The 21,752-nt window shown below is 43.5% G+C and overlaps 1 protein-coding gene across 1 annotated transcript; it reads left to right on the top strand.

Annotated features, from left to right (window-relative positions):
- Positions 1-774: 774 nt before the first annotated feature.
- gas1a (growth arrest-specific 1a) lies at positions 775-3,036 on the top strand. The gene has a single exon (XM_079690441.1). It carries the CDS (start codon positions 1,382-1,384, stop codon positions 2,168-2,170), a length of 789 nt encoding a protein of 262 aa, XP_079546567.1. The 5' UTR covers positions 775-1,381; the 3' UTR covers positions 2,171-3,036.
- The last annotated feature ends 18,716 nt before the right edge of the window (positions 3,037-21,752 follow it).

Below are 21,752 nucleotides of genomic sequence, written 5' to 3'. Positions count from 1 at the left end.
TAATATTGTACAGAGGTCACAGTGTCACGTTCAACTATCTGCAGAATATAACACTTTAGAAAGTGCTTTACTGGGGTGTCGTGCTGGTCTTGTCGCAAATACTGTAGTTGTGACTTTGAGGACCTCTGTTACATGAAGCGAGGAATACGTCATGAGACTATATTTATTATTGTACATTAAACATTGCAAGCAACAGCTCATGATTATAATGGGAAGATATAAACACTTATTTTGTGAAACCTTATGATTTCCCCTTAAAACCATGTTACAATATCCTTTTAAAATTAATATAGTAATATATATAATATTTAAGGTTAAATACGTTCCTTTGTCTTTCGCTATCATTCAGGCAAGATATGTTATGTATTTTTATTTAGTAATAATTTAAATCAAAACAATAACCAAAGCTGGTGATCATAAATTAAAGTATCAATATTTTAATGATAACTTTCTTTTTTTAACTTAAAACATACCATCACAATACTTTGTTGTGTGACGGTTTGTGATATGTTCTGATTTAAATGTAGGCTATAGAATCCTGTTAGCATGGAAAGTTTTAAAGTATCCCCCCCCCCCTCCTCTTCCTCTTCTATTATATTAGAAGAGGACTGCTGTTTCCACTAAATCTACTCTCAAACACATTCATATCACCTGAACTTGTGCTTCTCAAGCCCATCTTGCTCCCACTCTGAACTCCCGCCCCTCATTACGTAGGAACCCACAACAAGTGGCCAGCCAATGAGAAGCACCTCGCTAATATGTAGAGAGGGGGCTGAGGGGCAGAAAGACAAATGCTCAAAGGGGAGAGAGTAGAGGATCACTTTGCGACCCACAAGGGTTGTTGTTTTTCCCCATGCACTATTTGTTTGCACACCCGTACGCACAAGGACTGCTTAATGGTCCAGCGCACTCCTCCAAAGGACTCTCGGGACTTACGGCTTCGCTTTTTGTCTGAGATCCGCTAGCAGGAGGGCGCAGGAGCTCACTGAGCTGGAGGCAGTTTTGTTACATGAACTCAGAGAATCCCTGCGATGGAATAAACCACTGCAGAAACGTTCTTAAACTTCTGGAGAACTTCTTGTCGGCGTCTTTTGTTTTACTCCTGTAAGCCGACGTTTCTTTTTCAGTTTCCCCCAATCATGTATGGATAACGGGAGTTTCGCCCAAGAATCCGGCTCAAATGGATCATCGCTGACGGGTTTATGGAGCCGGGATTACACAGCGCAGTGCCAGCCTGTTGAACGCCCACACACGGGCCTATCACACACCATCTGCCTCGGAGTAAATGACACTCTCCAGTTAAGACACTATTCATGAGAGTAGTGTAGAGGTTTTGCATATGACACTGTTGTGAGTTTGACCCTCTCTTGCAGCCAGAACAATGGCAAGCTCTTGCTCTTTGGCACGGAGTGTCTGTAGATGTGTTTGGCCTCTCGGTTGTGTGCTTCTGTTTTTTGGCTACCTTTCTGTGGCCTCGCCGTCCCACGGTAGAAGACTGATATGCTGGCAAGCCATCATGAACTGCCAAGCCGAGCCCGAATGCAATTACGCATACGAGCACTACTCGCGCGCATGTGGCCCCGTGCTGAACGGGGAGAAGAGGAAGTGCCCCAGCCACTGCATCTCCTCGCTTGTGCAGCTAAATCTGACCAAAAACGGGCCGGCTCTGGAGGACTGCAGCTGCGCGCACGACCCGGTGTGCACGGGCACCAAACGGGCCATCGAGCCGTGCCTGCCCAGGACTACCAGCACCGGCTGCACGGAAGCCCGGCGCCAGTGCGAGAGAGACGGGCAGTGCAGCTCCTCCATGCAAGACTATCTGAAGCACTGCGGGAAACTTTTCAGCGGGGCAATCTGCACAAACGCCTGCCGGAATGTGATCGCGAATATGCGTAAAATACCCAAGGGTCAGCAGCTGGACACATGCATGTGTGACGGGACTGAGAGGGCCATCTGTGAGTATGTTAAGAACAGCATGAAGGCTCTGTGCTTCGACTCTCCGGTGAGGGAGGAGGGCAGCGGCTCAGACTACGGCCAGTATCCCATAGACGATGAGGACCCCACGGAACTATACTGTAACGAGGAGCTGGGCAGCGGAGCCCCTCTTCCAGCAGCCCACTGTGTGTTGACCCTGCTGGCATCCATCTTGGCTCTATTGCCCCTCATTTAATCCCCGGGTTCATAATCTCCCCCGACTTTTGTCCGGATAAAAGGCAATCTAAACTTTTGTCACTCTTTGACCTTTGTCTATTGTGAAAGGTTAGAGCCTCACAGACTAAAGAAGATGGTGTTTGGGCGCAGACCTTGTTTGAGTAAAGAGTTGTAGATGCTGAAGGATAACACATCAGGATATTTTCTATGCAAATGGGACCAGCAAGTTATTTTTAAAACTGCCTGAGCTGCACGCTGCTCCTCTTATCAAGCCACACCACTTCACGGCTCTCCAGATGCTTTGCTTTAGTGATAAGCTAAATTAGATTGTCTTCTTTCTCTAGGTCACAGACTCTGATTGTAAAGTTGCCACATAGAGACAGTTGTTTTGGAAACAATGAAAGGCTTAATCAGTATGCTGTGCACTGCCATTCTTTTCTTTTTTTTTCTTTTCTTTTTTTTTTTAAGATATTAACTATTTTTATATGACACTGTTGCCATTTGGCACCAGACTATTTGATTTACAAGTATTTAATGCTGGAATCTATGAACTGTATAAAACTGTAAATAGATTAGGAGTTAAAGTGAAACAGTAATTTATTACATGCCACCTAGTTACATCCAAATGTTCATCATGTGAATAAAAGACTGAATATTCCAGCTTTAAAGGGAAGTTATTTTTGATCGATTCTCTTCAAAGATAATGTGTATTGTATATATGTGTATAACCTATATCGTTTTTTTTCAGAGAATCCTTTATGTTTTTAGACTATGATATGATTTATTCACTGTGTATTGCCTAGAGAAAGAAATGTCTAAATCCACTGTATGCTTGCCTTAATGATATACTTTTATAGAAGGCATAAAGGAAACTTGAAGATATAATTATTGACTGTGAGTTATTTGTTTTTTGCCACACTACTCCCTTGATACTGTTAATTCAGAGAGTTAAGTGCATTCTTTTTAAAGAATTCAAAACATGTTATGACACATTGTCATTGCTCAGTCAACTTGAGTTTTTGTAAACAATATAAGTTCACCTTTTTTGTTTTAATATGCATGGTGGAAAATAAACGTTGGATAAGTTGTTGGAAGCCAAAACACACTATGAACAAAAATACGTTATATTGACAAAATCTTAAATGTCCTTTCATGACTCCTTCTCACATCAGGTTGAAGTAACCTGCTTTATAAGATTTTCGGTTAGGTAACAAAATAATGTCAAAAGTGTGTGACTTATTTAATAAATTCACAAACTTGTTATTATGTCTAAAAAATCCTATTCAACTTTGCAGAATTACCTGATGTGCATAATATATGCTACTTTATTGGTAAAAGTAACATTTTGATCCTTATCCATATGCTCCTTAATTTGCTTTTACAGTAACTGTGAGGTTTACTCGGTTAATAAGAAACTGTATACAAATCCTGCTGCTAATGAAGATACATATCTATATATCAATTTCACCAGTTTAAAGGAATATTGTTTTTATATACAAATGTGTTTGTTAGAGAGAATAACATGGGCTCATTTAAAATGCAGGCCAAATTCCTCTGTTGACTGATAGCGTAATGACCCGCTATGTCTTGATTTAGCAGGCTGTTGTCAAAAGCAACTGGCACCATAAATCAACCAAACACCCCCCTCCCCCACCAACACCCTCTGCACTCAGGTATCAGCAGCTACCCTCACTGTTAAAGCCACGCTCCGTTTTAATCATAATACTCCAATTAAAATCACTAGTGTTCATAATAGATTGAAAATCAGGATTTACAAGAACAACAAAAGTTTTAGATGCAGACAAAACTTTTTTACAAACATGTCAATCAATGTGTGTGGGTTTTTAATTGGATTAAAGAGCATTCTTTAATTAGTTTGAATTTCGAGGTGCAATATTAATTATTTTCGGTTTTTAACAACAACAAAAAACATGTATGCAGTATTTGCATATTATCATTTCTAATTTCTAACATTTGTTACAATATTATTTTTATGAGATATTCTTGATCATGCAATCTCTCTTTCGTCAGCTTCTAGGGCATTAAATCAATGATTTGCAGCAAAATGTTTTATTAGAAGGGGACAAGGGCCCTCCAAGTGAATGGATGGAGGAGAAGTCGAGTGGCGTCTTTGTCATGGAAATGTTAAGCACATAATAGTTGGGTCGCACAATAGGGAGGCACTTCATTCTTTCAGGCTGGCTTGACACCTCTGGAGAGCCGAGCGGCAGGGAAGCATGTGGGAACGATCTGCTGCCGCTTGGGTCTCAAACCTCCTCTGCAAGAAAAGGAAAAATGACGGGTCGGGAGAGGGAGGTTTAATCTTGAAATTAACACTTAAAAATCCCATGTGATTTTGTTAATTTTATTCAGATGCCTTTGTTTATGTTAACAGTTGTTTTTTCGCATCAAGAAATACAAAAAGTAACTTTAAAACATAACTGAAAATATTTTTACACCTTACAATAACATAGTAAACTAATGCTGTGTGCATTTCAAATTATCCCCAGGTTATTTTCATTAGTGGGGCTACTAAATAAAATCCCTGTCAGTGCACAGTGTCGGTATGCGATCCGCCGTGCAGCTTTGCAGCAGGAGAATAGCTGTGTAGCACAGCCGGTTCCCCCTCCTCCTCGTCTTTCTTTTGCCTCTCGCATTTGTTCAGGCAGTTTCAGCACTGAGAAAAAGCACAGCATGCGTTGATTAGGCCATAATAATGCACGGTGTGTGAATGGATGAATGAGGTGCAAAAAATCTCACAAAACTGGCCTGCTTGTCATAAAATTGAAATGGTGCACAATGAGTGCTTGAATGCATTGCTGAGTGGAGTTTTCACATGGGAAAGCAATCCTAAAGTCTAAGGGTTTTAAAGGATAAGGGACACTTTTCTTTTATTATAATACGAGTGGTATAATAACATAAATTAATCAGCTATACCATAGCTGATTTCTGACAACATGCTTCTGTTGAAATGCCCTCCTCTCTTTCTCCACATACACAGTGGAGTGTGTGTTGGGGGGTTGGTTCTGGGTTTAATTTACAAACTGTGGCTGTTTGTGTTCCAGCTCTTTGAGCATGTATAACGTATCTCTGCCATCAACTTTGCTTCAGTGAGCTCAGTTCACTTCCAAGCTCTGTTTCTTTGGCCTCCTGAACAAAACGGCCCACACTTCACCCCATGCAGATCACTTCACCCCTTCACCCCATGCATATCACATCACAATGTTTACAAAGGGGCAGCTCTCTAAACCACTGACGCTGGAGGTTTGAAGCTGTGTTGGCTGAGATCTATAATAATGCTTACCGTACCTTTATGAGAAATACTCTTTAGTTTATTTCCCTTCATTGAGCTCCATCTATAAAACACAGCTGTTGAATACGTTTCTATGAAAAGTTACACAACATATTTATTACGCTTAGGGATATTTGACAACATGGAATATTTGACCTTAGCCCTACTTTTCCTTGCAGTGTTTTCAGTTAAGTCCTGGCACCAGCTAGGGTTGCGTTTTTTCATGTAGAGGTAAATGGAAAACCTATATTGAACCTATTCAGCTGGAACTTGTTTTACTATAAGAAATCTACAATCATATCATAACTCTGAAATGCTTCGTTGTTTCAGTATGTTCTCTAAGGACTTGAGGCTTTGACATATAACTCTGTTTTGACTTTGGTCTTGAAAAACAAGTTATGTAAGTTAAAAGTTCGATTTTTGCATATTTGACAGTTTTCTGACCCTTTTCTATCATTGTAAATATGCATCACATGCTTTAGTTTTTTGTCTCGGATTAACAGAGTGATACAACTAAACAACAGTCCTAAATATTTACCTTCCCAGTCCTTGGAAGTGGGATTCATCCTCCTGATGTGTGCTGACCATATTTCTCACAGGCATTTGTTTTGGCCTTGGCTCCATGCGAGGTTGTGCAGAAAGTGATGTAGAAATGGTTGGACAGTTGGAATGGCTGAGATGGCGGAGGAGGTACTGAGATGGAAAGTTCATTTGAAAGGATTTGGAAATAATCCCCAAAGTTACCACAGGGTATTCGGTGGAATGGGCTCCACCTCGACTCCCCTCTGTGCTCCTGCCATAGCTTTGACGCACATTTTAAGAGGTAGTTAAAAAAGAGGTGTGTTGCTGTTTGTTGTTTCCTTATGATTTCCAATCAGAAGGTGTTTATTGCAAATTATTCCAGCTCTCCAGATGATGTTCCCCTCCTGGTTTTAGCTTTGGGATAGTTCTCAGAATTCTTGCATCAGATGCTGGTGACACGGCGAAGCAAAGATCATTGATTTAGAATCTCTCTCATTAGCTGTTGGGACAATTCCTGGAGACTTTTGAGAAACTCTTGTTGTTTTTCTCCCTTCCATTTCAGCTGCCACTTTGATTTCATCATGCAAGACCTCTGCTGAGTTCACAATCCCTTTGAAATGAGAAAAGGCTGTAATCCAGTTACTCAAGCTGCAGCCCGACTCCTCGGGTCCTGAGAGAAAACCTGCGGCACTAATCCCACTGTCACCAGGAGAACGCTCTGCTACCTGACTGTTTGTGGCAGCCATTTGATATATTCGCTGTTTAAAATGTTGCCCTTGGTTTTTTCACAAAAGGGGTCACAAATGATTGCACACTGGTTTTGTTAGTTGTACTGCAGTGCTTATGTAGCTGATATAGTGTTAAAAAAACACCAACTCTATAGTAGTTTAGCTGATGAAGAATAGAACACCATTGGTTTAAAACAGATTGTACTGGGACACAGTCTGATCTTTAAGTGAGGAAAACGTACTCTGTGGCACTGTGAGGTCATGCAAAAATCAAATCAAAAGCATTAAACATGTTGAACAGTCCGAAAAAAGGGAAAGAAACTCAAATAAAACCTTCATTAGCACAGTGAAATATCAAAAGTGAAGAATGTCCTTTGGATCAAAGGAGGAAGTAAAGGCCGCTACACACCAACCTGAGACCAAAGTACGCGTACCGAAGGCATCCCGACTTTTACGTCCGCTACGTCGCCTGCGTCGGCTACGCCGCCCGCCTATGAACACACCGCAAAGACTTCAGTCGACGAGTGGCAATAACTGTCCTTACCAGCAGGCAGCGATAGTGTGTATTCATCATTCAAAAGAGGCAACAGCCAATCAGAGTGATTTCTTTGGCCGACTTTCTTTGGCCGATTCAACATTAAATCGGCCGCAGGAGGTGTGAAAATGTGCCGTAAAGCAACGACGGTGCGGGACACACCAACCTGAGTAGGGCGCCGCGAATGCCCGACTGCCTCTGACGGCCTCTGACTTTCAAAATCGGGTAGGTGTGTCAGGGCTTTAAGGTGAAATTGTAGCGCAAGAAAGTCTGTGTAAGGAGGAAGGGATTAACCCTTTAACTGCCGGACCAAGAAAAAAGCTATGGAAAAATTATGTTTTTGCATTTTCTTATGAAATGGGCCACAAATAAGCACAAACATTTTTTTTTTTTTGACTGACCACACAGTTGTTTTTATGAGCCTCTACCAACTGGTCGAGCTGGCTTTCTATTAGATCCTCCAGAAAAACGCGGGCAAAATCCTTGATTATGCGGGCTAAAATCCTTGATTATGCGATTAAACATGCAGGGTGTTTATGTGATTTTATGAGGTGAAATTGCGTGAAGTTGCGAAATGTGCGGAAAGTTGCGAAAAATAATAGATTTTTTTTAAAATATTGGGCTGTCTTATTTATTCTCTCTCACACACAACCTGCCACTAACGTTAAACCCCTTTCCTATTCAATTAAACACATTCAATGTTTATGTATTGTAAAAGCAATTGGGCTATTTTAATCACACTCTCTCTCTCTCATACACACACACACACACACACACACACACACACACACACACACACACACACACACACACACACATACACACACACACACAGCCGCGCACACACACACACACACACACACACACACACACACACACACACACACACACACACACACACACACACACACACACACAGGCGCGCACACACACACACACACACAGGCACACACACACACACACACACACACACACACACACAGGCGCGCACACACACACACACACACACACACACACACACACACACACACACACACACAACAACGCCAGTGCTACGGGCCGGCCCCGAGTTCATATCATAGGTTCATATGCAACTCGCAAATATACTTCCCTCTCTCTCTTCTCTCTTCTCTCTTCTCCCTTCTCTATCTGCTCTCTCTCCCTCTCTCTCTCTCAATGTTGGTACGCAAATGCGCCTTTTTTCAAATGACCCAGTGCTCTTTTTTTGGCGGAGGTGCGCATGCGCACCAGTTCTCATTCATAACACTCCGTTCGATGTCTCACTATGGGATGCGCCTCAACGCGTATGCAAACAGAAGCATCAATCTCATTACGCCAATCCTGATTGGCTGGTGATCTTGACGCCTACGTCAGGGAATCCACCCACCCTATAAGTAGCTTGCGCTACGACGCAGCGTCATTCAAACACCTCTTCTCGCTTCAGAGCAGATCTCGAATTATCAGTAGCCGGGCTAGCTTAACGGTCCACAGACTGAACCCAAAGCTAACATTCGGTCGACGGGCACTTGCCGGTTACTTTTTTGCTTTGCAAGAAGACTGAACAATATTAACACACCAGTTAATATTGTAATCTGCCTTACCGTTTCTTTCTTTCGAAATTATGGTAAGGTTTGATTTTTTTCTTCAAGCTAGTAACATACCTGTTGCTAGTTTTTCTTCCCTCCACACCGACACCATGGTAGCGAGGACGTTCTCTTTTCTCTCTCACACCAGAGGAGACGGAGATAAAAACAAAAGGTATTAACACACCAGTTAATATTCTTTAAAGAATAAAATCTACGCCGTCGCTTTTTCCTTTCGGATTAACGACAAGGTTGGATTTTTTTCTCAGTAACGTACATGTTACTAGCGTGTCCAATCCACGCCGACACCCCGGCGAACAAAGATGGACCCTTCTCTCCCTCACACCAGAGGAGTCAGGGACTCGGAGGCTCGGCTATGCGGCTGCGGGTTTAAGATCTCAGGCACAGACTCACACCAGGTCTGCTCGTCCTGCCTCGGGCTGGAACACGCCCAGGATGCTATCGATAACCCCGGCTCGTGCGGGCATTGTGCCCGCTTCACCATTAAGAGCCTCCGCCGACGGCTAGCACGCCAAGCTAGCTTGTCGGGACAGGACCCCCTCATGTCCGCTGATTCGCCGGCCGGCAATCAAGACATGGTGGCGTCCGCCGCAGAGATTGAGCCCCGCGCTGTGTCAGGCTGGGGCTCAATAACAGCGGCAGCCGCTGAACCGGAGCCCCGCGCCGTGTCAGGCTGGGGTCCGGTGGCAGCAAGAGCCGCGAGAGCGGAGCCCTGGGCTGTGTCAAGCTGGGGCTCCCAACTGGACCTCACCATGGTTCCACCCGCGGAGGATGTCCTGGAGTTGGACTATATTGAGGAAGAAGAGGATGCCTCTGAGTTCCTCCTGTCCGACTCGGATGAGCACGAGGATGATATCTTCGTTTCATCGGCTCAGGCTGCAAAGCCGGGAGCGATGTCCGCTCTCCCGGGCGAAAGCACACCAGCTTCGCCCTGCCTAAGTATGGACTTGGAGGCCGTGTGTCAACGCGCTGCGTCCAGGCTGGACATCCCATGGCCTGAAGTGGCCTCCAGATCTCGCTACGAGGGGAAGCAATTGCCCCAAGCAGCGAGGATGAAGAGGCAGCTCCTTCCATTCTTTCCGGAGATGCTGGACGAGGTATCGGTCTCGTGGAGAGACCGCCCTTTCAGTAACAAGGCCCCAATCCAGGGTGCCTCCTCCCTGGACTGTGACGGTATGGAGAGACTCGGCCTGCTCCGCATGCCGCCCATGGAACCGCTGGTGGTAGCTCACCGCCTGACAGCCTCCTCTCCTCTCCTCGACGAGAGAGCTGGAAGTTCCCTGTTCCCCAGCTCCAGAACACGTTCCAGTGTTAGATGCTCATGTGTTTTCGGGGTGCCATCATGCCCCCATCTTCCCGCCGCCTCGAGTGATGCCAGAACGTCATCCTCAAGTTCGCGCCATAAGGGAAATGGACTTAACATCAAAGACAGCAAGTTCAGCAGCCTGTTTAAGTCACACAAACACATGTCATCATTATTGTTTCCTAATAAATCATTTTCCACTGTCGTTTCCAGGCTTGAAGCTAAGGGCGCAGTCAATAAAAATTAAAAGAAAAACAATAAAAACAATAAACAGTCTGTCGTCTACCCCTCTTTTGAGAGCGGCTACGGCTTCTCTCAAAAGGCGGACATTAGACGGGATTGTGAAGGCACCACCGCCACGCGCATGCGCAGTGTCTGCGGGGGTTGTCAACCTGGGGTACCACCGTTTTCAGACACTAGAGAGCCCCATAACACAACAAATAAAGACACAGAGGGCAGACGACAGAGATGTGACATCTCCGCTCGCTTTAAGGAGCGAAAAGTGGAAGATGCTCACAGATTCTGCTTGGGTTTTCAAGACAGTAACACGGGGCTACAGGCTCCAATTCGCTGTCACCCCCCCTCGCTTCTTGGGCATTCTGTATTCACAAGCCCGGGGAGAGTCGGCCCATATTCTGGAGCAAGAGATTTTCTCGCTACAAGAAAAGAAGCCTATATCGATAATACCCGCCGAACAGAGTCAGAGCGGCTTTTATTCCAAGTATTTCCTCGTTCCCAAACGGGGAGGGAACGGAATTCGGCCTATACTAGATTTGAGAGCTCTGAACAAATATCTGAAAAGATACAAATTCAGAATGCTCACTCACACATCTCTGTTGCGTCTCGTGCGCCAGAACGACTGGTTCACATCAGTCGACCTGAAAGATGCGTATTTCCACATCCCAGTATATTACCCACACAGGAAATATCTGAGGTTCGCCTTTCAGGGTGTCTGTTACGAGTACAGAGTCCTTCCCTTCGGTCTGTCTCTCAGCCCGCGAGTGTTTGTACGGTGTACGGAAGCCACGATAGCCCCGTTAAGAAAACAGGGTATTCGCTTGGCAACTTATGTGGACAACTGGCTGCTTCTCGCACAGTCGGAGCAAGAGGCTATTACGCAGACGAATGTCCTCGTAAAACACCTGCTCGATCTGGGTTTCGTAATAAACACAGAAAAGAGCATGTTGTCCCCAGCCCAGACTGTACTCTTCCTGGGCCTACACCTGAATTCGGTGCCCTTTACAGCCCGCCTGTCAGCAGAAAGAGTGAAAGCCTTCAGAGCTTGCCTCGCTCATTTCCGGCTACGCAAATATGTTCTCTTCAGATCATGTCTGCAGTTACTGGGGCTCATGGCGTCAGCCATCCTGGTGGTACGACTGGGACGCTTACACATGAGGGAGTTTCAGCGCTGGGTGGCTGCCCTCAGACTGGACCCGCGAGGAGAGTGATGGTCACTATGAAATGCGTAATGGCACTGCGCCACTGGCTACACCCGACTTTTCTAGAATGTTGCGTGCCTATGGGTGCTGTCCTATCGCGGAAGGTGGTCACCACAGACGCATGTCTGACGGGCTGGGGGGGTATATACGAAGGTCGACCTGTGAGGGGTCTCTGGAGCAGAAACCTCCAACGGTCACACATAAATTATCTGGAGCTTTTAGCGGTGTTTCTCACCCTAAAACGCTTTCTGCCTTTTCTCAGAGGACATCATGTCCTCGTGAGGACAGACAACAAGACCACAATATCGTATATAAACCGCCAAGGGGGTTTGCGTTCTCTCCAGTTACACATGCTGGCACGCAAACTGATCTTATGGAGCTGCGGACGTCTCCTCTCACTGAGAGCGACGCACGTACCAGGAGTGATGAACCTCGGGGCAGATCTGCTGTCCAGAGGTGCACCACTATATGCAGACTGGACTCTACATCCAATGGTTGTGAGTCAGCTGTGGGTGCGTTACGGCGGAGCCGTGGTAGATCTGTTCGCATCAAAAGAAAATGCTCAATGTCAGCTGTTCGGCGTGGACGTGCTCGCGCACATTTGGCCTCCGGTCCTTCTGTACGCATTCCCACCCCTGGCTCTGATACCCCCAACTCTGGCCAGAGTGAGAGAACAACGCCGCACACTGATCCTGATAGCTCCGCACTGGCCTGCAATGTACTGGCTGGCGGAGATATATCAGCTGCTGTGTGGGCAGCCGTGGCAGCTCCCACTACGCAGGGACATACTGTCTCAGGCGGGGGGGACGATCTTTCACCCACACCCAGAGCGCTTGGCACTATGGGCCTGGCCCGTGAGTGGTATAACCTGAATACAGTGAGGCTCCCTCAGAAGGTGATAAACACTATTCAGAGTGCAAGAGCTTCCTCCACCAGGTCTCTCTATGACTGTAAGTGGAGGGTGTTTGAGGAGTGGTGCCTTCAAAAAGGACACTTCTCTTTTCAATGTCCTGTCGGTTTGATTTGATCATTTCTACAGGACCTAATTGATAAACACAGAGCTTTCTCTATGATTAAAGTGTACCTGGCTGCTATTGCTGCATGCCATGTGGGCTTTGAGGGAAAGACAGCTCGCCAACATCCTTTGGTCTGCCGTTTTATGAAAGGGGCTCGCAGGCTCCTCCCTGTTTCCAGGTCACTAGTGCCCTTATGGGACTTGGCAGTGGTTTTAGATGGGCTCACTCAACCTCCATTTGAACCCCTGGAAGAAGCTGACATGAAACACCTGTCACTGAAGACAGTGCTGTTACTGGCTACCAAGCGAGTCAGTGACATTCATGTGCCCTCTGTACATCCTTCATGCACTCAGTTTGCCCCGGGGCAAACGAGAGTGTTGCTGAAACCCAACCCTGCCTTTATACCTAAGGTGGTTGGCTCATGTACCCCCATTGACATTGTGGCATTTCCTCCGCCGCTGTGTAACTCTGAGGAACAGCGGCCAAATTTGCTGTGTCCAGTTCGTGCTTTACGCACCTATATGGACAGGTCAAAAGAGTTTAGTTGCAATGACCAACTCTTTATATCCTGGGCTAACCCTCAGAAGGGCAAGCCCGTTACCAGGCAACGGCTCTCCCACTGGATTGTGGAAGCGATTGCTCTGGCTTATACAAGTCAGGGTTTGCAGGCACCAACGGGCCTGCGTGCTCATTCTACTTGTGGACTGGCTACATCCTGGGCTTTGTTCAAGGGTTTTTCCATCCAAGACATTTGTGCAGCAGCGAGCTGGTCCTCACCGCTCACTTTTGTCCGCTTTTACAGGCTAGATGTCTCTGCTCCAAGTGTGGCCCGTGCATTGCTGGGCCCCGTGTTGAGACAGGGTTCTACCTGTTAAGTTCTGGTTGTTTTGGTGATTTTTGAGATAAGCATGTCTAGCAATATCCCATAGTGAGACATCGAACGGAGTGTTATGAATGAGAACTATAGGTTACTTACGTAACCCCAGTTCTCAGAGTAACATGAAGTGAGATGTCTCACCAGACGGCCCTTCTTGCTAAGGCGAAGCGAGAAGAGGTGCTTATTTTGAATGACGCTGCGTCGTAGCGCAAGCTACTTATAGGGTGGGTGGATTCCCTGACGTAGACATCAAGATCACCAGCCAATCAGGATTGGCGTAATGAGATTGATGCTTCTGTTTGCATACGCGTTGAGGCGCATCCCATAGTGAGACATCTCACTTCATGTTACTCTGAGAACTGGGGTTACGTAAGTCAGGGGTTCCCAAACTTTTCAACCCGCAACCCCCAAAATAACAATGCCAGAGACTGGCGACCCCCTGTCGACAGGGGGGGGGGGTGAAAAAAAAGTTGGAGAAACACTGCGCTAGTGGATTGTCAAAGGGGGAGCCTCGTTGCGGGGAAATTATACAGATGGCTAGTCCGCCCCTGAAAATTTCTATGCAAACGTTATTATTAATAATAATTTTTAAAAAAATGTATAAAAAAATTAATCAATTTCGCGACCCCCACTTTGGGGAACCCCTGACGTAACTAACCTATAGTTATGTGCAGCCCTGAATATATACAACCAGATATATTCATAAAAGATAATAAATTCTAATTGTAAAAAAAAAAATTGAAAAAAGTAATGGAAAGTGTTTTTCATGATAAAAAAAGACTTGCTCATCTTCGTGTATATGCTGAATTGGCCTAACAGGAAACCAATGGCCTAACAGCAAATGTCTATATCCTCTGTTTGCCTAACTTGCTCATCCGTGTGCAATTTTGGGCTGAATGCCATGCATGAAAGTTGCTATATAAATTATTATCACTCTTTCACTCTGAGACACATAAGGCAGTACTAGATTTAGTAATATTACCATGAATCTAGCCATTTATTTACCATATTGGATTGGAAAACATCACTGAAACTCTGAAAAAGTCATATTGCTAGCTTACCATAAAAGGCCAATTCGACTGATTGGTTCAGCATATTTTCCAAAAAATAATTACACCCTTGTTAAAACTTTTTTTGTGCATCAAGTTATCTAATTATGTCCATTCAGTGCCCTGCCACTAAAATATGTCAAAAAGGATATGGTTGCCTTACAAAAGTTGACCAAAAAGAGTGATTTCTTCAGCAGTGATTTTTAGCATGCCAACTTTCTCAGTTGAAGCTAGCTGAAGGGCTTTCTATTCGAACCACAGTGACATCTAGAGGTTGTTTTGTGCATAACATGTCAACCAAAGGGTAGAGCTGGCTGAATCAGATGGAGTTCAACTTTTTTTTTTTTTTTTCAACAAGATATCAAGACACAAAATGTGCTCTACCAAATGGTGGTGGTGGCAGTTAAAGGGTTGATGTGTCAACAAAACACCCATCTTTAAAGTAATAATCCCTAAGATTTCAGTTTTGTTGTTATGGTGAAACCCAATGGTTTTCAAGTGTGGTTTATTAACTACAGGTCCCAGAATTCTGGGGTCAGAAATGACAGATAACCTGTGTATTTGTTTACAGTCCAGCAAACAAACTTACTTTGTACTTTAGGTAAGTGTCGGTAGGGAGCTTGAATTCTCTGTGGGAAACCAGACTTTCCAAATAAACTATACTGTATACAAAGTATGAAACGTTTTTGTAATTTCACGAAAGATTTAAGAATCGTGACTTTAGCACAGGACACAGCTGTTTGTTCCCCCAGGCAGCGGATGATTATTCCCTTACCTTCAGGGTTGTTTTAACCCAAACCGAGATTCTTTCTTTATCCAAACAAAACACTTATTTACAACAATGTTGTTTTTGTGCCTTAAACCAACCAAACCTTAATCATTGCAATATTATATCATAAAAGTTATTCATTTGTCAGCAGGATATTTAATGCTTTTGGAAGGAACAGAGAAATGATGTTGTCTTACTGATGGGGGTGTCAAATCAGGAATTAAGGGTCATTCTAGAGGTCATGGACAAGCAATGTTCTGTTGTTAAACTTGGAAGACTTGTAACAATGATGAGGAATAGTTGTATTGTTATTGATGATGTGAAGTTTTGAGTCTTGGCTTGTTCTGAAAGCAGACATTGCATAATAGTAAACAACAAAAGTACTGTATTTCCATCTGACATCGTCGAAAAGATGATGATACAAAGATACTGTTTTGTAACAAGCAGCTGAATAAATAATGGCGAACAATGACATGGATGGTTGTCTGAGCATTTGGCAATGTTTTCTTTTGAGTAACTGGTATCGATCAGCCCTATCAACCCGCCACAGATATATTACGGTCATTTTGTGCAGTAAATCCTACTTTATAGCCCCTTAATTGAGGTGTTTAACAGTCAGGCGTGCTCCGTCCCCCTCATGCTCTGTTAGCCTGGAACAGCCAGCAGGTCCAGCTGCTTTGCGGGCTCGGGGGGACATTCCCAGCTTGTTCACACATCATGGAGGAGCTGGAGTGTTTGCCTTTCACTTTGACCACAACACAAACAACTTCTCCCACAAATAAACAAAACACGAGGCCGGGGCCACAAGTGCAGCAGGACTCAGTCCAAGAGGCACGGAGACAACGAGTCAAGGCTGCGTCTGTTTGTTTGCTCCTGTTTACACTTGTGTGTAAGTGCCCGTGTGTATGCAAATGATTGCCACTGAAAGTGAGAATGTGTGTGGAGGATTGCAGAGGAGTTCAGGCATATAGATGCACCAAAGCTCTATTGCATCTCTTGTTTTTTTCCCAGCATGATTACCCATAACCAACCTCTAACTCCAAGAGCCTCCTCTAGCTGTGCACTTTTGAGAGGCCTCCACAATTCAAGGAATTAAGAGGAGAGGGGCAGAGGAAAGGGGGAGGGGTAGGGACGAGAGACAGAGAAAGAGAAAGAGACAGAGAGGAAAACACAAAACTTGCTGACACGGGGCATAACTTAATTTCCACGGTAGGGGGACAGCTGTGCAGTGTAATCTGCCATGGCAGCCCATTCAGACTTCAATGGCAGGCTTGACCCGCCAAGGAAAACTCCTACAGCAGCCAGCCCCTTCTCAGTGAAGGAGGTGGTGACCGGGCCACCATTTTTGGGCTTGTCTTAAAGAAACATACCCCTCTCGCTTGTTATTGATAACACCCCCAGCCCCGACTCACACACAAGCACACACAAGTCAGTAGGATTCTTCGCTGCCATCATCTCAGGAGGCTACATGCATTTTTAGGAAGATCACATTGCAGTTTTCTTCATGCAAAGCAATTTCAGCTTCACAATGATTGCTTTTTATGTCCCTGTTGAAGATTGCGTTTGCACCATTGCATAACCATCTTGCTGCAAGATTCTAGACAGAAACACAGCAATAATATACAAATGTGGCGTTTTGAATGCTATCCTGTGAAGTGTTTGACCAGAAGAGGCACTGCTGAGCAATGAATTCATTAGTGGATACCTGCTTGGTTTAGAAAGTATCATATAAAAAATATATGTTCCTATTCAGACCACTGCTGTAGGCTTAGGCTAAAAGAACCATGACTTTCTGGTAAGGAAATTGAATATGGCTAAAGTTTTGCTGATGTATGATGAGTCAATCAAAAATGTTCCCAAAACAAAAGGGATTTAGCTGTTTTCCTGGTAAAAATAACAGAATACTTTCCGCCATGAAATTTGTGCATTGTATCAGTTTACAAATGATGTTAATCCTCCAATCCATTATTTATACATTTTGGTTCACAACTCTGTAGGGCTGCTCGATTATGGCAAAAATCATAATCTCGATTATTTGGGTCAATAATTGATATCACGATTATGAAAAAAGATTATCCATTTACTTTGAAAACATCCATTTATTGAAAAAAAAATTGAACAGTATGCTTTTAACAGTTGATTACCCTGAACTTTAAGTATAATTCAACTGAAAAAAAAATTAATAAAAAAAAAAAAAAATTGAAATAAAATAAATAAATAAAATAAAATAAATAATCTTTTTATTTCGATTATGCTGTTTTCATAATCGTTGCGAACCAAAATCGTAATTGCGATTAAAAATGATTAATTGAGCAGCCCTACAACTCTATAAGCATTGTATTCTTCTTTTTTTTTAAATGACAATTAAAGTGTTTATTTTTAATGCATCTTTTGCATCAGTGGACTATGGGATTGGTTAAAACTACTTTTATGCATCCGTCCTGGTTTTTAAACTGACTCTTACACAGATTGTAACACTCTCAAAGTTGAGTTATTATGGATTGTCCAGCAGTCTTTGAGCAATCAACCAACAAACCCAACACAAAATGTATAAACAGGAGATTCCCTTCCCCCTCCCCCCCAAATGAATAATGAGGCTGTAGCTCGGGAGTTGTGGGGAGTTAATAGTTTGGCAGTGGAAGTCAATAGGGGCCGGGGTCTCACTCCATTAAGCTGACCCCCAGGGCCACGTATTCATCCCTCACACATTCATTTCCTCTTTTATGCTCCCTCTCTTTTCACAGCGGAGGGCAGGCAGCAGTGCGGGCTCAGGCAGACCAGCCCATGTTCAGACTGTTGGTCATAAATATGTTGGGTCGGTGTGTGAGTAGATGTGGCTTTGTTAACCCAAACACAAATGGGAGCCTTCAAAGCAATAAATGAAAAGGCAAGCGTTAGACAGAGGAAATTTAACACTGACTCAAAGTTGTATCCCTCCACGCAAAGTTAACACAAAGCTGAGTTAACTTTCAGTGAGTTTCTGAGTTAGTAGTCATACATTTCATCTCATTCCTCAATTAGTCTTAGAACTGCAGACTTCTCAATATTTACAACTCATTTATGTGCTTAAGAGATTAGTAAATGATTCACATAAGCTCAGTGTGTCATTCAAAACACTGCTTTGATGCTCCTTTCTTCCTGTTGTGCTCCCTGCAGTGGCATTTGTAAACAACTTCAAGTGAAATCCTAAGAGCAAACAGATCTGACAGCCTTCAGTAGGCAGCACTTCACCTCTCGACTGAAAGAGGTTCAGCATCTCTGTTTGAAGTCCGACAAGTGGCAGTAAAAGAAGTGCTGAGTGTAGCTTGGAACAGGAAGCAATTTATCTAAAGGCAAATATCCAAAGAAAACAAAAGTGTATTTTGGAGGTGATGCTTCCTTAATATACCAGTTATTTTGTGTCTAAGAAGTGTCTTGTGAAGTTTCTCATATTAAACAATAAAGAACCCTTCAAACTAAAACTGAATCGTTCGTACCAAGACATCATGACAGTCCTTTAAGCAACATTGTGTCCTACATTGCGAGGTAGAAAGGCACAAAACATGATGAATCTGTAATAAACTCGGCTGACATGAGCTAAACACACAATGAATAATCCTATAGGGCTGCAAAGGCACTGCACACAATGGTCCAGTTTACCAAAGCAACTGAGAGCAGGACTGGTGATTCAGGGTCATTAATAAAGCCCTCTTTGTGCTTCAGTTCATGATGGAGCAGAAAGGGTTTCAGATGTCTCTGCATTGTTTTGGGATGACTGATTGAACCCACAAACTACATTTCTTTTCTGTGGTTGTTTGGGACAGCATAATTCACTTTGACAACATGCAGTTTGTTAGTGTGTAGGCTGGAAACAACAGAAGTAACAGGGAGTGTAAGTAAAGTATAGTAAGGACGTGCTGTGAGTTAACATGTCAGGCTAAAGATTTGAAATATGCAAAGAAACAATTGATAATTAAGGAAATGACAAGCTGGGGAAATAGGATAGTGAATACAGGCAAAAAAAACAACACTGCAAAAAATCCACAGCTATTTTATCACTGCTCTTTTCCTGTATCATATTAAGGCCCATTCCCCCCTCCCATGGAAATCCAGCTTAGCAGCTAGTAAAGACGGAAAGCCGAGCAAGTCTCTTCCTGAACTGCTCATATGTCATGTTAAAGACACCACAGGAACAGCAGAGGAAGGTGGGGCATACAACAGGGAGTTGGTAATGTCTGGAACGAGAAAAAGAGAGGTTGTGTGTGTGGATCTCTGTGTTTTTGGGGGAGGGTACAGCAGGCAGGAATGAGAGTGAAAGCGAAAAGGCAAAAACTATGCCATGGGAGTGTTTGTGTCACCAAAAGTGGGACAAAGAGCAACAAAGAATAAGGGAGAGGTGTGGAGACCTTAAGGAAAGGGCAGTGAACGTGCTGTACAAAGTAGGAGGCAAATTAGGTATTTGGTCTACGACTGTGTCTATGTGAACGTCTTTGTGTGAAAAGAATTTGGTTCCATAGTGTTTCTAGAAAGATTTTGTTATGACCTCTTAGCTCTTAAGGTAGTGGTGACAACATGACATCAGGAAGGAAGTCTTAGCTAGGTAAGAAATAGTCCTGCTCATAACTCAGGGCCGTAAAACCACGACCTGTTTTTTTACACTTTGACTTTTATGGATTAGAAAAAAGAGATATATTATGTGAATTAGAGAGGTTTTAAGGTGCTGTTAGGAGGACTGTCTTTTCACAGAGCCATGCTGGCTGTTTACCAGAATGCAGAGCTTATCAGTTATTTCCTTATCTTCCTTCTGGGACACATTTGATAAATGATTAAATTGGAAGTAATTTACCAACATTGTAATGATTAAATGGGATTATAGAGTGTTTGCAGGACTGCAGCCCCTGGTGTGGATCAGTCCAATTGCAGCAGACAGTTCCTGGCTGGCAGCAATCAGCCAGGTAAACCTCTGGAGCTGGCTGCTTCTTCTCAGCCCTCAATCCCACCCCCCAACTCAACACATGCACATACAAACACTCACAACATAAAAACGTATATTTTATTTCTATAATTTGTTTCAGTGGGTTGTTATGGAAAAGTTTGACATTTTGGTTGTTCAAACACCCTGTGGGATTAAATGGCGTGAACCTTGAGGTCTTCAATTAAAATAAAATTGTTTAAAGCCCTCTTTAGAGTTTGATTGTAAGTTAAAGTTGAGTTTGTTTTTTTCTGGTTATTTCTTATGAGCGCTATGACTTACATAGCAAACGTCTAATGGACTTTTGAGTTACTGGTAGGGAAAGTTTTCACCTTAAGGCTAGCTCTCTTTTGCTAAGCTTGAGAATGGTATAAATCTGTGAAGAAACATAGGTTAGAGGACAATTACAGAGCAGTTATAAGACACATATAGCTGATCAGTTAGTCCGGTAACTTAAACCACCAGACTCGGGGACAGTTTCATTCCACGGGCCATACGACTGTTAAACACCTGAACTAACAACATCCATGACATTCACCTGTTTGCAACTTCCAAATTATGTATCTAGACTCTTATGGCACTACTTCTATTCTATGTTATTGTATTACATGCACTATTTTATCTGTTTTATTGTGTTGCACTGTTGGAGGAGCCTGGGACCTAAGACTTTCATCGACATAACTACACTGTAGCTATGTAAGAATGACAATAAAAGCCTTGCATCTTGAATTAACTGTGTCAAATCCAATCTGCACTAGTCAAGCCATGCAATGTGTTTTTCTGATCTCCCTAGTTCTGATTGTTGCATATAAGATGTCCCTGTAGTATTTCTGAAAAACACAAACATTATTGCCCCCCCCTCTAATATTTAGAAGAAAGAAAGATACCATCTCTGGTATCCATTCCCACAGTGCAGACTCAAACACAATCTGCTGTCTTCTGTCTTCCCAGGAGCCTGTGGTCCTCTAATAAACATACCAATTGCAACACTTGTTGAGTTTGTGGTCGGCGACGAAATTGTATTTAGCTGGTGTGGTCCGAGATGGCAACACAGCAGAGATTTATGGCCTTCTGTCTCACTGTGAGCCATGAGACACAGTCAAACATACAACCCTGAACTAGATTTGTAGACAGGACGACGTAAATATTTAGATTAGTGTCTGACCTAAGCTGCACCTCAGCAAAGCAGGCAAAGGGATAACATTATTCATGATGCGATGCTTTCTCACTATATGAAGGGAGGGACCAATCAATTGAAAGAGTTGTGGTATATGTAGTACAAAGTCTTGTTCAATACTTTAAATTCTTTTGGGCAAGGGCTACAGTTGGATTTATGAATCAGGCAATCAGTTCCAGATTTGCAAAACCAAACACTGAAAATAATGTTTGTTTATGTGCTAAATGAAAAAGGCCCCGTCTGGTGTGGAGATATATGACTCCCCTCCCTTCAAATTATTAGCTGTGAAGTGAAAGCAAAACACGAGTTGAGAGAGGCTTGTTGTTTGTGTGTCTTGCT

The sequence above is a fragment of the Notothenia rossii genome (assembly GCF_949606895.1).
Source record: "Notothenia rossii genome assembly, chromosome: 6".
NCBI lineage: Eukaryota > Metazoa > Chordata > Actinopteri > Perciformes > Nototheniidae > Notothenia > Notothenia rossii.
This window is presented reverse-complemented; position numbering and strand designations above follow the sequence as displayed.

Excerpts from the sequence above, each read along its gene's own strand:
- gas1a (XM_079690441.1), top strand. The coding sequence starts at position 1,382 with ATGGCAAGCTCTTGCTCTTTGGCACGGAGTGTCTGTAGATGTGTTTGG.